General features: G+C 35.3%; 1 protein-coding gene across 1 annotated transcript; it reads left to right on the forward strand.

The window, feature by feature from the left end:
- Nucleotides 1–3,767: 3,767 nt before the first annotated feature.
- On the forward strand, nucleotides 3,768–13,227 carry LOC104090358 (dihydrolipoyl dehydrogenase 2, chloroplastic-like). Its single transcript, XM_009595423.4, has 15 exons — nucleotides 3,768–4,274; nucleotides 4,897–5,043; nucleotides 6,136–6,270; nucleotides 6,373–6,475; nucleotides 7,139–7,263; nucleotides 7,365–7,490; nucleotides 7,564–7,644; nucleotides 9,436–9,498; nucleotides 9,573–9,647; nucleotides 9,725–9,803; nucleotides 9,891–9,991; nucleotides 11,614–11,727; nucleotides 11,846–11,959; nucleotides 12,268–12,339; nucleotides 12,844–13,227. Exons 1-15 carry the CDS (start codon nucleotides 3,945–3,947, stop codon nucleotides 12,889–12,891), a joined length of 1,713 nt encoding a protein of 570 aa, XP_009593718.1. The 5' UTR covers nucleotides 3,768–3,944; the 3' UTR covers nucleotides 12,892–13,227.
- The last annotated feature ends 2,744 nt before the right edge of the window (nucleotides 13,228–15,971 follow it).

Consider the following 15,971-nt stretch of genomic DNA (forward strand, 5'->3'; position numbering starts at 1 on the left):
CAACATATCATAAATTGCACATCAAGTGCTCAAATATTATAACTTTCCAAAGAAATCAACAATACATTATTTTTCCACAATAAGGAGCCCACGACTCGATCATAATGTGTACAACATCTTAACAAAATGTTCGGGAGTGAACAACTCAACCGAATAATATTTCACAATTTGGCACTTTGCCCCAATATGATTCACGACCTTTTTAATTCAATACCAAATTTTTAACAACGTGAAATAAAAAGTAATTCATCAAGGAACAACACTTATTTTAAATCACAACTTCAAGAAATAAATAGATTTATTCATCTTATTAACTAAATTTTCCATTTAAAATATCTATAGGTAAAATCAATAATGAAAGTATTTTCCATAAAAATGGCAACTCAAACAAACACAGAGTTCGCGTAAAAGTCAAGTGACAATTACACCAAATTATTATATAAAAATAACCTCGACAAACAAGGAATGAGGCATGACAAATAAGAGATTTAATAAGTTACAACAATTTTTCAATTTAATAGTTAAAGGCGTCTATGAATTTCAACCGATATAATATGCACATATAAACCAAGTACGTACTCGTCACCTCGCGTACATGATTTTTAATTACACAATTTTCACATAAGACTCAATGCCTAAGGGGTAATTTCCCTCACTCAAGGTTAGACAAGATGCTTACCTTTTTGAAGTTATGCCGATATTCCAAAATAGCCGTTTTGCTTGAATAAATCCTCCGGACAGCTCAAATCTATTCAAATTAATTCAATTTAGCCAATACTAATTATAGAAATTAATTCCATATGAAAATACTAATTTTCCAACAAAATTTGAAATTTAACTCAAAAATCGTCTGTGGGGCCCACATCTCGGAATCCGACGAAACTCACAAAATCCGATAACCTATTCAATTACTAGTCCACCCATACCAATTTTATCAAATTTCGATAACAACTCGACCTCCAAATCTCAAATTTTTGTTTTTGGAAGATTTTGCAAAAATCTTGATTTTTCTTCCATAAATTCACGGATTCATGATGTAAATGAGTATGAAATCATGAAATATAATCAATATAGGATAAGGAACACTTACCCCAATATTTTTCCGTAAAAATCGCCCAAGAACCGTGCTCCAAAAATCCAAAACGAAATGAAGAAAATGACCATTTTTGGTCCTTAAGTTTCTGCCCATCCGTCACTAAAAGTCCATTTTCCGTCACTAAAAGTCTACACTAAAACTTGCTTGCACCAGTCTTCTTTCAATCGATTATAACTTTATGTACAGATATCTAAATGATAAATGGTTTAACTTTCTGAAAACTAGAATAAAAATACTACAACTTTCATGTTTTGATAATTTTCTGTTTCCTTATGATTTGCAAGATATAAGCTTCCAAGGTCGGCTCCACGTATCATAAATTTCTGGCAAAACTGCCCTACGAGCCTTCATTCAATCCATCATAACTTTATGTACAAATGTCCAAATTATAAGTGGTTTAACATTATGGAAACTAGAATCAAAGGGCTACAACTTTTATGTTTTGAAAATTTTCATATTCCTTATACATTTCGAGATATAAGCTTCCAAAATTGACTCTGTGATTGTACCAGTTGGTGTCCAAAAACAGCTTCTGCAGCAGAAAAATTTCAGTAGCTCCTTTTTGTCCGAATCTATTCCGTTAACCTTTCGAAATCCACCTGAGGCCCTCGGGACCTTAACCAGTTATACCAACATATCCTAAAATACAATACGAACTTAGTCGAGGCTTCAAACCACATCAAACAACATCAAAACGACGAATCGCATCTCAAATCAAAATCTATGAACTTTGAACTTTCAAATTCTATATCTTGTGCCGAAACACATCAAATCAATTCGGAATGACTTCAAATTTTGCACACAAGTCATAAATGATATAACAGACCTATTCCAATTTCCAGAATCGGATTCCGACCTCGATATCAAAAAGTCAACCCCTCGGTCAAACTTCCCAAAAATTCAACTTTTGGCATTTCAAGCCTAATTCCACTACGGACCTCCAAATAATTTTTCGGACACGCTCCTAAGTCCAAAATTATCATACTGAGCTATTGACATCATCAAAATTCTATTCCGGAGTCGTTTGCTCAAAAGTCAACTCTCCGATCAACTCTTTCCATTTAAGCTTCTAATTAAGGATTGATTATTTTAATAATTCCGAATCTTCCGAAAAATTAAACTCGACCACACCCGCAGGTCATAATACTTATTACGAAGTTGCTCGAGACCTTAAGTCATTGAACGAGGCGTTAATTTTTAAAATGACAAGTCGGGTCGTTACATAAATCTTATTGGAATTCCTACAGAACTCCAAAAGGCAATTATTTATTTAAAGAAGAAATTTAAGATGAAAGATCTAGGAAAGACAAAATTATGTCTTGGTTTGCAAATTGAACATTTGGCAAACATGACTTTTGTCCATCAATCTGCCTACATAGAAAAGGTATTGAAACGGTTTTACATGGATGAAGCACATCCATTAAGTACTCCGATGATTGTTCGATCACTTGATGTGAATAAGGACCCGTTCCGACCTCAAGAAAAGAATGAAGAGATTCTTGGTCCTGAAGTACCATATCTTAGTACATTTGGTGAACTAATGTATCTTGCTAACACTACAAGGCCTGACATAACCTTTTCAGTTAATGTCTTAGTAAGATATAGCTCTGCTCCTACAATGAGACATTGGAATGGAATCAAACACATATTGTGGTATCTAAAAGGAACTACTGATATGGGATTATCTTACGACAATGATTGCAGTCCCGATCTTGTTGGTTATGCTGATGTTGGGTATTTATATGACTCACACAAGGCTCGATCTCAAACAAGCTATGTGTTTACATGTGGAGGCACTGTCATATCTTGGCGATCGACTAAGCAATCAATCGTGGCTAATTCATCTAATCATGCTGAGATAATTGCTATTCATGAAGCAAGTTGAGAATGTGTATGGTTGAGGTCTATAATACATCTTATTAAAGACAAATATGGTTTGAATTGTGATAAACTACTCACAATTTTGTATGAAGACAATGCAGCATGCATAGCCCAATTGAAAGGAGGATTCATAAAAGGAGATAGGACAAAACACATTTCACCAAAGTTATTTTTCACACATGATCTTTAAAAGAATGGTGATATCAATGTTCAACAAGTTCGTTCAAGTGATAATTTGGCTGATCTGTTCACTAAGGCATTTCCAACCTCAACATTTGAAAAATTGATATACAAGATTGGAATGCGTCGTCTTGGAAACATTAAGTGATGTTTTCTTCAGGGGGAGTAACTACGCGCTGCACTCTTTTTTCTTAATCAAGGTTTTGTCCCACTAGGTTTTCCTGGTAAGGTTTTTAACAAGACAACAAGTAATGCGTATTACATATAACTATGTATTCTTTTCTAGTAAAATCTTAGTAAACTATATTTATTTTACATGAACATTTAAGGAGGAGTGTTGTGAATAATTTAAGACACTGGATGCCCATGTTGCTATGGAGACCTATTTTCCTTACTTTTTGATGGATCACTTTTTTAGGCTTATAAATAGCCTTGCACTCTGATAGAAAAATTACACAAAAGAGTTCTCTCGTGCCTTGTATAATTTCTATTCTTGTTACTTTACTTTGTTACGTTACTTTTATTTTATAACAAGTAGGTAATTAAAGAGAGGAAAACATAGCGCCAAGTGCAAACCAAATAAATATTAGTAGTTGTTTGTTCATCCAACCAACAAAAACACACACACACAGTGTACGAGAAGAACACATACTACAAGGGAACTTTCACATAGTTAACTCCGCCACCTCCAACGGAGCTCTCAAAGCTTCAACACACTCCCATATATCTCCTCCTCCTTCACAACCTTCTCCTACTCCCCACATTTCCTCTCCAACCCTAAATCACAATGCAGTCTTCAATTTCTCTTTCGCTCTCTTCTCCTTCGACGATCCGCAGATCGGACTGCTCCGCCGCCGTTTCCAATGCCAATGTCAATTCGCTGACTCCGCGATCACTTCGATTCTGCGGCCTCAGAAGGGAGGCTTTTGATTTCAAGTCGTTGAATTCGTCTCTTTCGACGCATTTCCAGTCATCTACAACCAGGCGTTTTTGTTCCAACAGAATCGCGGCTTCTTTAGGTGGAAATGGAGCTCCTTCTAAGGCATTTGATTATGATCTGGTTATTATTGGAGCTGGTGTTGGTGGTCATGGTGCTGCTCTTCATGCCGTCGAGAAGGTAAACTACCTTTTTTGTTGTTGAGTTCTGTTAGTACTAGCTAATTGATGATTTGTTGTTCCACCAGTGTTATGCTTTGTTATGTTGCTGAATACTTGAAAGAGTTTTCACTCGCCGTTTCCGAATATTATCAGTGGAATTTGAAGCTGTCTTGCTCTTTTTTCAGTTGAAATTACTTGTTGAGCTAGCTTTATCTGCTTTCTTTATTACTCTATATGTTTAGAACTAATATGTTTGACTCATCAATAGAAGGAAACTGGAATAGGTGCTTAATTTGGCTATATTATTGAGCGTAATTCTTGAATGAAGAATCATTTGTAATCATGAAAGCAGTTAAGAACAGGGGACACAGAAATGGAAAATGGAGACAGAGTGCTAGGCGATAAACTTATCGACCCATAAGAAACTAAACAAAAGAAGAGAAAAGAAATAAACAATATAACTTGGTGATGATTATTGTGGAGAGGAACTCCTATAAAACATCAATTTCACTTCTATAATTCGATGCAACTTCATTGTGAGATCGTTGAAGCCTGGATGGAATGAGAAATTGGGTTGAACAAGAAGGCTCCATTTCTTTTTCCAGTGAATAATGTGCATAATTACTTAAATCTCTTTGCAGGGCTTGAAAACTTCTATCATCGAAGGGGATGTAGTTGGAGGAACATGTGTAAATAGGGGTTGTGTTCCTTCCAAGGCCCTTCTAGCTGTGAGTGGTCGCATGCGGGAGCTTCAGAATGAACAACATATGAAGTCTTTTGGTCTCCAGGTAATTCTCATTCTTTCTCCTAGAAGCCTAATATGTTTAGGTTCTGACATGGGGCCCTGATATGGCATATGTCGGTTTGTTTGATCGTTTGGGTATTTTGTTGCATAATCACAAAACTTAGACTTCATGAGGACGAGGTAATGCATCATGGAATATTTTAGGAGCAAACCTTAGAAGCACAGTGCTAACTTCTGAACTTCATATTGGTACAGGGTACGTATCCTTATTATGGAGATGATGCCCAGTAATTGGGTGCATTGTGGTCAAAGTGGATATTATTCGGCCAAAATGCAATTTTAAACAAAAATTGGGATTTTTAGATTAAGTTAGAGATGCACCTCTGTTTTTAATGTGTTTGATGTTCGCACCAAATAGCTAATGATTTTTAATAAACATGCTGGGTGACTTCAATTCATAGCTTATACTGTTTAAATTTGTATAACTGATAGAATGTCTATTCTTACTTTTCGCTTTTGTTACCGACAGTTATTAGTTCATTTTTATAATATCTTTAAACTATAAACATATAATGAAAATTATGAAAAAAAAGACTGCATATATCTTCATACTGAAATTCGTACCTGATCCCCATATCTCAAAAACTTTTTGTACTTGCGTGTCATAATCGTACTGGGTACTATACTTGTATCTAAACTGTTACTAAACAGACAAGTCAAAATGGGGAAGTTTGTTTTTTGCGTTTACCCTAATATTGGGAGATACAGACATGATAATGGTTGTTACATACCTCTCTTTTCTGGGGGTGTATATAGGGCTACAATGATTACTGAACTCCCATAGCATAGCAGTCATAAATCATTTAAAATCAGGGATGTAGGAGTAAAAGTAGATGAAACAATTCATGCATAAACTACGACAACTGACACATCTTTCTGGTACCTACTTTTTGTGTTTAGATGAACTTAAGACTATGCATTGTTTGTTAATTAAGTTGCATCTAGAAAGGAAGCTCGAGCCCTCCTAATGGAATTTTTAACTCAGGTCTTTTACACTCGTTTTTAGTTTTTGGCTCTCAGTTCTGACTTGATATATTTACTGTACTTGGGGTGCATCACTTATCTTTCATGTAAGGTTGCTGCCGCTGGATATGACAGACAAGGTGTTGCTGACCATGCAAATAATTTGGCCTCCAAGATACGTAGTAATTTGACCAATTCAATGAAAGCCCTTGGTGTGGATATATTGACAGGTTTTGGAACAATTTTGGTACGTTTATCTGTTGCAGATTACTATTACTATTATCTCCTAACCTTTTATATCTATAACCAATTGGATTTAGATGATGAAGCTTTTGTTGTGCCTTTTTAGGGTCCCCAAAAAGTCAAATATGGAGATACTGTTATAACAGCAAAAGATATAATAATTGCTACTGGTTCTGTCCCCTCTGTGCCCAAAGGCATAGAGGTTGATGGTAAGTGCTTTCCTCTTGATTATTATTGACTGTTCATGATGAAATAAACAACTGAATTGTCGAGTTGCAAGTCTTTTTTTATGTATGATATACTGAAGGATGTGGCCTGCTGCAAAGCTAGTAGCGTGGATGCTTCATGCTAAACGTCATAATACTCTTGAACTCAGAGATTTTTATCTTTCGCAGCATCAACTGATGGGATGGAGATTCTAAGATTTATTGAAAGTGGAATTTCTATAGATCCATTGTTTATTCAATGAGCTTGTGAAGTAGCATATACTCTGCTTGCAGATAAAAACTTGTTAGTAAGACTTGGTTATACATCTGCTATGTTTCTTGAGCATAAATGTTAGAGAGCACCTTTTATGAAAGATTAGGTGCACAAATCCTAAACTCGTTTGGCGAAAGGATTTGTTCACTCGTTGTTGGTTAGCTCTATGATGTGTCTGGCAAGTGGCAATGCTATATTGTCATCTAGACAAGTTATATAACATTATTTGACTGACATTGTACTAAACGTTTTGCATCAAGATTTGGAATTGATTTTCCTACAATTACTTGAGCTCATCTATGTTGAATTGCTGGTAGATATTTAGACATGAGACATTACACACACATACATTGAACTTGTATCATTAAATGATACTGATGCTTTCTTTGCAGGTAAGACAGTGATAACAAGTGATCATGCGCTCAAATTGGAATCAATACCCCAATGGATTGCTATTGTCGGAAGTGGGTACATTGGACTAGAATTCAGTGATGTGTATACGGCACTTGGAAGTGAGGTAAAGGCTCTCTTTCTTCAAGACCGTATCTGTGGCAACAGAACATCAATCTTTTCTTTCGTAATCTTTCTTTCTGTGCTGACCACTGGATAACTGCACAGGTCACCTTTGTTGAGGCTTTAGATCAGCTCATGCCCGGCTTTGATCCTGAGATTGGGAAATTGGCACAGCGAGTCCTCATAAATCCTCGAAAAATTGATTATCATACAGGTGTATTTGCTAGCAAGGTAATATATGCACGCACTAGCCTGAATCTCTGCGTGACAACCAGTTATCTTAATTTTGTTGCACCTTCTTCAGATAACTCCAGCAAAGGATGGAAAACCAGTGACTATCGAGCTTATTGATGCAAAGACTAAGGAACTGAAGGATACATTGGAAGTAAGTTGTAGCTTTTTGTTCAGAGGAGTTTAACTTTGTTATTTTTAATTGGCTGAATACATACACAACCCCTTAAACTTGCCTGAATTTTTCACTTGGACACTTATACTAAGGTTTGTTCCTATTGAGCTCTTGATCTCTACCAAAAATGTGCCAACTGAACACAAATTTGGCAACTCTAAACAAATTAGGGTGTGTGAATATCACTCGTCACTGACATGGCAGATCAAACCAATAAAAAATTGACACGTACGCAAAGAGATGAAAAAGGTCAAAGTCTGAAATTTTAAACAGAAAAATTGACATTGACTGACGGTAACGGAAAAAAGAAGGCCGACCGGAATCTTTTGACAAAAAGTTGAGTGCTGCCTTACTCCAGAAAAGAAGAATCCTCTCTGATTTGGGTACTTCCTTGCACATCTCTCTCTCTCTCTCTCAGTTTCTATTTTTTGTTATGAAGAATTGGGAAATGGCATAAGAAAATGGAGAGTAATTGGGGGGAGCTAGTGGCTAGTTTCTGCTGGTTTTGTTAAAAATAGCTTGAAGGGGGAACACTGAAACTGATGTTTTAAATTGCCTTTCTAAACTGCTTTATGTTGTGTTGTAGAAATGGGATGCAGTGGCCATGGTGAAAGAAGAAGATATTTATTCTGGTATAAAAAGTTTGAATTGAAATAATCTGTCCAAAAACCAATGATTAACCAGAATGAGTGCAATTAATTCTAATTGCATTTCTTATTTCTCACTAATAATAACTGTTGATAATACAACACCGTGATGTTTTTATAAAAATAGTGGATCACATCATTAATGAGCAAGAAATAATTTTTCTAAGATCTACTAAAGATCCAGGACCGTAAATCAAAGTGATTCCATTTCTCCAAACTTTCTACTGTATGAATTTGATAAGAAGATACAGGGAGTGGTAGCAGCAGTGACTATGGTGGCTGCCGGAATTAGTAAAAAACGGCTTCAAAAATTTGTCACCCGAAAATCATCTTTGCGGCGAAACCTTCAGAATTTCCAGCAAAACGCACTCTGTTTTAAGTGAGATACACGCTACGTGCCATGTCAGCAAGTTGTGTCTAATTGAACACACTTGAGTTTAGGTTCAAGTGTTCAATAGGAGCAAGGAATAGTTAAAGTGTCTAAATGAAAAAATGGAACGAGTTTAAGGGGCAGCGTATGTATTTGGCCTTTTTAATTCATACTTTTGGATGGAAGCTGTATCCTTTCGGTCTCGGATCGTGGTTACTGGTTAAGATCATAAATCTTAAATCATATCCAACTGTAGACAAAATAAGCAAATTAATAAATTTAAAGTCTTTGAATTGTAAATTACCTTTAATGGGTATTTCTGTGACATCATAGGTCTTATTCATTGTTTAAGTTTTATTGTTGTTGGACTTGCATGTTTATTGAGAAAAAATACTGTTGGATTGACCTGTCATATAGGTACTTCATTGCAAGACTATACACTAGATAAGCACATTGTGATTATTATATGAGTAAATTAAGTGCACAGCTTAAGTCGGTGGTACAGCATAACTTAATTACTGGATAAACTGTATCAGTTTAGCAACATTCTTGCTACACGTCATTGTACGACTATATAGGTAGTTCTTTCTGAATAGTGGTAATGAATATCAAAAGAGGGAGAACAGCTTCGCTTTAGTTGTTGCCTGCAATCAGATTTAATATCTTGTTCTCCACATCTTCTGTACTCTGCAGTATACTCGATTCCTGTCACTAGCATATGATATGTTCCCAAATTATTTTATTCTGCTGCAGGTAGATGCTGCTCTAATTGCAACTGGAAGGGCTCCATTCACGCAGGGACTTGGCCTGGAAAATGTTAGTTGCATCAGTGTTTACTGAAACTAACTTCATAAATGTTATGACATCTCATATTTTTGTTTTATAAACAGATAAATGTTCAAACACAACGTGGATTTGTTCCTGTTGATGAACGCATGTGTGTTATTGATGCCAATGGAGAGTTGGTAGGCATGAATACTTTTCTTCTTTTGGATTTCTCTGGCCAATTTTCTTTCAACTCATTAGGCTTTGTGGTTGCTAGGTTCCTCACTTGTATTGCATTGGTGATGCAAATGGAAAAATGATGCTTGCACATGCTGCAAGTGCACAAGGAATCTCTGGTAACGATCTCGTGTGACATCAGCTGCTATGTTTATCATCGAGCAAGTTTCCTGCAAATGTTTAACATTTGGCCTTTTCTTACATAGTTGTTGAACAAGTTACTGGAAAGGACCATATCCTGAATCATTTAAGTATTCCAGCTGCATGCTTTACCCATCCTGAAATCAGTATGGTCGGATTAACAGAGGTACAATAATTTGTTTGTGTATAGTAGGTGTTTCCTTGTGCACTTTCTTTACTGGTTGTATCCGGACATTATTTGTTCTTTAAATATCGTTCCATTTCATGAGTTATAGCACTAGAAAGCAAGTTTATTGTTTAACATTATTTTGTATTATTAGGATGTTCAGCATATATTAAATAAATGGCCAGATACATACGCAACTACTTAAACTTGCCCGACTTTTTCATCTAGACACTTGAACTCGGACTAGTACCTATTGAACACCTAAATCCCTCCAAAAGTGTACCTATTAGACACATTTTGCTGATATGGCAAAATGAGTCTTTTACACTCTTTTTAGCGCGTCAGTAGCTCAAAACTGGTTACTCCATTCCTTTTTTTGTTTTGTTTTTTTTTTAATTTCTCTTTCTCTTTTCCATTTTTTTCTTTTCTTCTGGTTTTACTTGGAGTGTTGACCACCTTCCCGGAAATTCCATGACCAGCGGCAAGCTCCATGGCTGGATTGAACCCACTTCTCCTTCTCCTCCTACACACCATCTCATTGTGTCTGCATTCCCTAAAATACCCATATATTCAATTTCTGTAAAGCACAGTATCTAATTGTAATCCATATATCCGCAACGCAGCAACCAAATCAGAAGCCTCCTCAGTTCTTCCCAACCTGCAATAAGCACTTACTAATGTTGTGTAAGAAACAATATTGGGTTCCAATAACCTGAATTCACCGCATTCTCAAGGGTCTTAAACGCAATCTCAGCCTTTCCAACACTCAGGAATCAAGAAATCACACAATTTCACACAAAATTATCAAATGGGTAGTTAATCTTCTCATTGGTCATCAACTCTAACAGTTGGGTAGTCCTCAACTAGTGAACTGCCTCTTCATATTTATCCTCTTTGACAAGGGCTTCTATGAAAATTCTGCATGCCTCGAAGTCTCCATCGAATTGGTCTAATATCATCAAGTGTGTATTGATAATTTTGAATCTTTTGGATTGAGCAAAACAGATATTTTTTTGGGGGGTAGGGGGGTGGGGGTGGGGGCGTCATAGCAACTGGTGGTGCTAAGAAGCTTTTGAAGAACACATCTTTTTAATTTTTTTCCTCCAATATTTTTTTTTTCTTGGGATTAAAAGCCACGTGTCGCTATCTCATTGGTTCTTTTGTCATGTCAGCCACGTGTGAAATGCACACATTTTATTTTTTGACCATCTCAGCAAAATGTGTCTAATAGGTATACTTTCAGAGGAGTTTAAGTGTTCAATAGGTACTAGCTCAAGTTCAGGTGTCTAAATGAAAGAATCGGGCAAGTTTAAGGGGTCGCGTATGTATTTGGCCTATTTAAATAGTTAGGTTAATGAGTCTACTGTATACTGTATATTGGTTTGATACTGGACGCTGGAAGTCTGAAATTTACACAAGCATCCCTATTTTATGCACCTATATACATTTGATGCGTATTCAAACTCAATGAACCATGTATGCTCGTTAACATCTTTCATGCTGAGTTAATTTTTTTAGTAATCAGTTGCATTTTTATTTTGTATAATATTGGGACTGAAGCGTAGTTGTTTGTTTTCAGTTGCATATTTTTTAAGGTTTTATTGTTTCCTTGCATTTTGCAGCCTCAAGCCAGAGAAAAAGCCGAAAAGGAGGGCTTTGAGATTGGTATAGCCAAGACTAGCTTCAAGGCTAACACAAAAGCCCTTGCTGAAAATGAAGGGGAGGGACTTGCAAAGGTGCTATGATGATCTTTTCTAATTTACTTTCATGGATTTGTATATGATAACATGTTACTTCTTGCAGTTTGTTTTTAGTAGGATTGTGTTTGTTCATTGAAATGTTTGTCCATTGCAGTTGATATATAGACCTGATAATGGGGAGATCCTAGGAGTTCACATTTTTGGAATGCATGCTGCCGACCTCATTCATGAAGCATCCAACGCCATAGCTATGGGAACACGTATACAGGTATGCATTACCTTTCATTTCATTTTCCTCTCGTAAAATGAACAGTTTTGTGGAAAAATTTCAACTGAATTGGGTAGAAGCTTTTGCTATTGGATAAGAAATAATTTTCGTTCTTTACTTTCTCGTGGGGAGGGATGATGGAGTGGACATGTTTTCTTTCGATAATGAAACTCTAAATCTTTTCTAACAACCATTTTGATCTTCAGCGGGATTCCAGCATCATGACTCGTGTTAAAGATGATATATACCAGTCACACTTTTAGAAACATTATCCTGTTTTGCTCTATCATTTTAATTGCATCCTGCAGGACATAAAGTTCGCTGTTCATGCACATCCAACTTTGTCTGAAGTGATTGATGAACTCTTTAAGGCAGCAAAGGTAATCTCTCGGTTTCTGTTATTGAGGGTAAATTTTTAGTTTTCTAGAGGAAAACATAGTTCATTTCCTCATAATACCATTAATTATCCACACACAAAAAAAGGGAGTACAGTCATCTCCTTGTGAAGATGCTCGTGTGGGATATCCTCAGTTCTCCAAAATTCCATTGAAGCTTGGCTTATACTTTAATCCCTAAATTCAGTACTTCTATATTTTCTTGTCCTCTATTTGGAAGTCATAAGCTGACTACCAGGTGCTTGCTGAAGGTCCCTCACACATGTACATGTAAAAATTGCAGGTAGGGAGGAAATCCTCCTTAGGTTGTGAACTGAGATTCTCTCTCATTTTTAACTGGTATAATAGATCATCTATTCTCACAAACTATCATGCACAGACATACTAGATAGTTTATGAGCCCCCTCTCCCAGTTGTCTTTTATGGGTCAGATACAATAGAAAAGGATTTTTCAGCTTTTGCAATAATATGTGTACATTTGGATGGCAGGTTAAAGCTAACACTTCTAGTCCAGTTGCTGAGTCAGTTGCGGCATAAGTTCCATGGAGCCGCTGTGATGGATACATAATTTATAGGATTTTGCAGGAGTTTCTGATTGGCACTTGGTGGCTCGATTTTCACATGTTGTGCAATAGTCTAGAAAGAAGTGCACACATACATCAGTTACCTAAATGAGTGCTTGAGAAATTCAATTTTGTTTTCTAGTCTGTTAGCGTTTAGCTTGTGGTATATATAGGTTGCATTTGGGAATAAGCAACAATATTTGGAAAAGTGATGTATGTCTGGACATTGACAATGTATAACTTACAAGTTACAATTATTCACTTACGCATTGAGCAATGAAATGAAATGTGATATCTGTCTTGACATTGACATTGACCTATAAGTTACTGTAATCTATTATGAGCTGAGCTGGGCAAATATTCTTCTTATACTGATGGCTACCTTTAGAAGTTTCAAGTGAGTCGTACGCACATATCACTATCAACTTCATGTTCTATCGGGTTTCTCCTTCATAGGTACTCTCAAACTTGGTAAGCAGAAATTCTCTCTTATGCCAAGGCAAGTAAGGTCTCACATTGACAATGCAGAGTATCTGTCCTTTCATATTGAAATGAGATCATTATTTATATTGAAAATTTAGTGTTCCTTGTCGAAATGCTACATAAGCCTCTGTGCCAGAGGAAAACAATTACAAAACTTACATTCCGCTCTTAAACCAAATGGTTCGTCCTTGGAAAATCATAATATTGATGGATCTGAAATTAAATATGGTAACTCTTTTTATAACAATAATTTTATTGTTATGAAAATATTATATTGTGGATGTCCATTCATTACTCCGCTATAGATAATCTTCCTGAAGAAGATTATTCATTTAGTACTCTGTTGAAGTTTATCTACAAGCAGCTGATGCAGGCAGGTTGCAAGCAACTCCATGAAATGATTTGCAGTAACTTCTTATTAAACAGGCATGTTACAAGCAGCTCATGCAGACAGCTTACAAGCAGCTGATGCAGGCAGGTTGCAATCAACTCAATAAAATGATTTGCAGCAGCTTCTTATTAAACAGGCAGATTGCAAGCAGCTCATGCAGACAACTTACAAGCAGCTAAAGAAAAGCCTTGCAACTGCTTCCTGAAAAGCCTCGCAACTGCTTCCTGAAAAGCCTCGCAGCTGCTTCCTTTCTTCTATAAATAGAGGAGTTTTTAGTTCATTATGAACATAACAGATTGAAATTGAATAAAAATATCAATCTCCCTCTATACTTGTCTTCGATTTATTTACTTTACCGTCTTTATTTTATAACATTTATCAAATATTTTAAAACTTTGTAAACAAGCAGTTATAATTTTAGTTGTATTATTCTTTGTTTTAAATTTAAATATATTAAGTTTCTTATATCTCAATATTCTTAAAGTTTAAAATGTTGGTGATTCAATTTACTTCAAAATTTAGATACGTTGATTCTTGCACTTCGGTATCCTACCACTCTTTTTGCACGGAAGAAGTATTTCCTGGGAAATTGCAAGGTAAGAATAGCATCATCATTTATATTATGGTACCAGTATCTATGAACGTGCGTTGCACGTTAATAATGACACGTGATGGTTTAAATATTTAAATTATCTAAAAGGCGAAAAATATTATTACATTAGTATAATACGTGAACTCAAGATGAAAGGACATTATTAGAACTTACACAAATGATCAATTTAGTCATGTTAGTTAGAAAATTACGTATTATAGTTTAAAAGTATTTGATGTGATGGTATCTTATCGAACACTACTTTGTAGATGATATTTTTTTTTGTGTATGTTCCTTCTAATGCTTTGGTTGCTTTGCCATAACCAGAACTCTTGTTGTCGAAATTGATATTCCTTTTGAAAGTGCAACATATAGTTGTACGTGCAAGAAAATATATTGCGATAAATATAGTCTAATATTTAGGATGTTTATCATTGTACTTTATTTGTTATAATTGCAAAATATAAGCATACCTAAAATCATTTTTCACAAATTTAAAAAGATATTCTTTAGTTTCGGAAGACGAAAGTTGAATTCAGGGATAAAACTATACTTAGAAGTACATTGACCAGTATCAACGTTATTGTCAAAACTTCTATATACCATCTATGTGTTATTGCATAAGCTATTCGGTGGATCTAAGTTTTTCAGTAGCATGACGGGCATATTCTTTTTTCAAAATCAATATATATGCAATGGAAGATTAATTTTAACTTAGTAATATACGTAAGAATTAATAAACTTGACAACAAACCTATGTGGCAGAAGGACATTTTAGTTGATCAATATATTCATTTCTACTAGCTAAGATAACTTTTTAATTTCTATCATGCAATTTGCACAAATTGCGTTTTAATATAATGACAGAAATATTTCCCTTATTAAATGCACTATTATTACGAAATCATCTTTTATGAGATGTTGTTCTTCGTTTCGATACGAAGCAAGAAGTCACTGAATACTGGATATATTCTTACTTTATATTTCTTATTACTTAATTTTTTTTTTCATTTGAGGCCATAAATATAATTTGGCAAGCTAGTTTTTACAATCTATGCTTTCGTCGATTTTGGAACTATTTGTAGTACTTGACAGAAATCACCTTCCAAATCATTAATTTTTTACCAAACGGTTTATTGATATTCAATATATATCCAGAACTCTGACAATTGTTACGATCTTTTGACACTTAGCCATAAGAGCTTCATCCCATATTATCAATTTTGCTTTCCTTATAAATTTAGCAACATTGCGCTGCTTTGATATATTTATGATGGTTATTTCAGTTGTTTGAAGAGGTATATCAAATCTAAAGTGAGTGGCCTCATAATAAAATTATTGTTGATACACCATTTCTTATTATTGTTAATAGTATCATGCCTCTTGATTTGATATTTGCAAAAAATGCATGACATAAAAATATTATTTCGATTCCGCCGGAGGCATCTACAAAGGATAATCCCACTATACCATAGTCGAGTCTTTATAATGTAGTCTTGAAAGCTTGTTCTTATTCAGGATTTAGCTTTGATTGTGCTTCAACAGACAATTGTATGGCCGTTTGATTCTTAATACTATACTAACTTTT

The sequence above is a fragment of the Nicotiana tomentosiformis genome, chromosome 1 (assembly GCF_000390325.3).
Source record: "Nicotiana tomentosiformis chromosome 1, ASM39032v3, whole genome shotgun sequence".
In the NCBI taxonomy this organism is placed as follows: domain Eukaryota; kingdom Viridiplantae; phylum Streptophyta; class Magnoliopsida; order Solanales; family Solanaceae; genus Nicotiana; species Nicotiana tomentosiformis.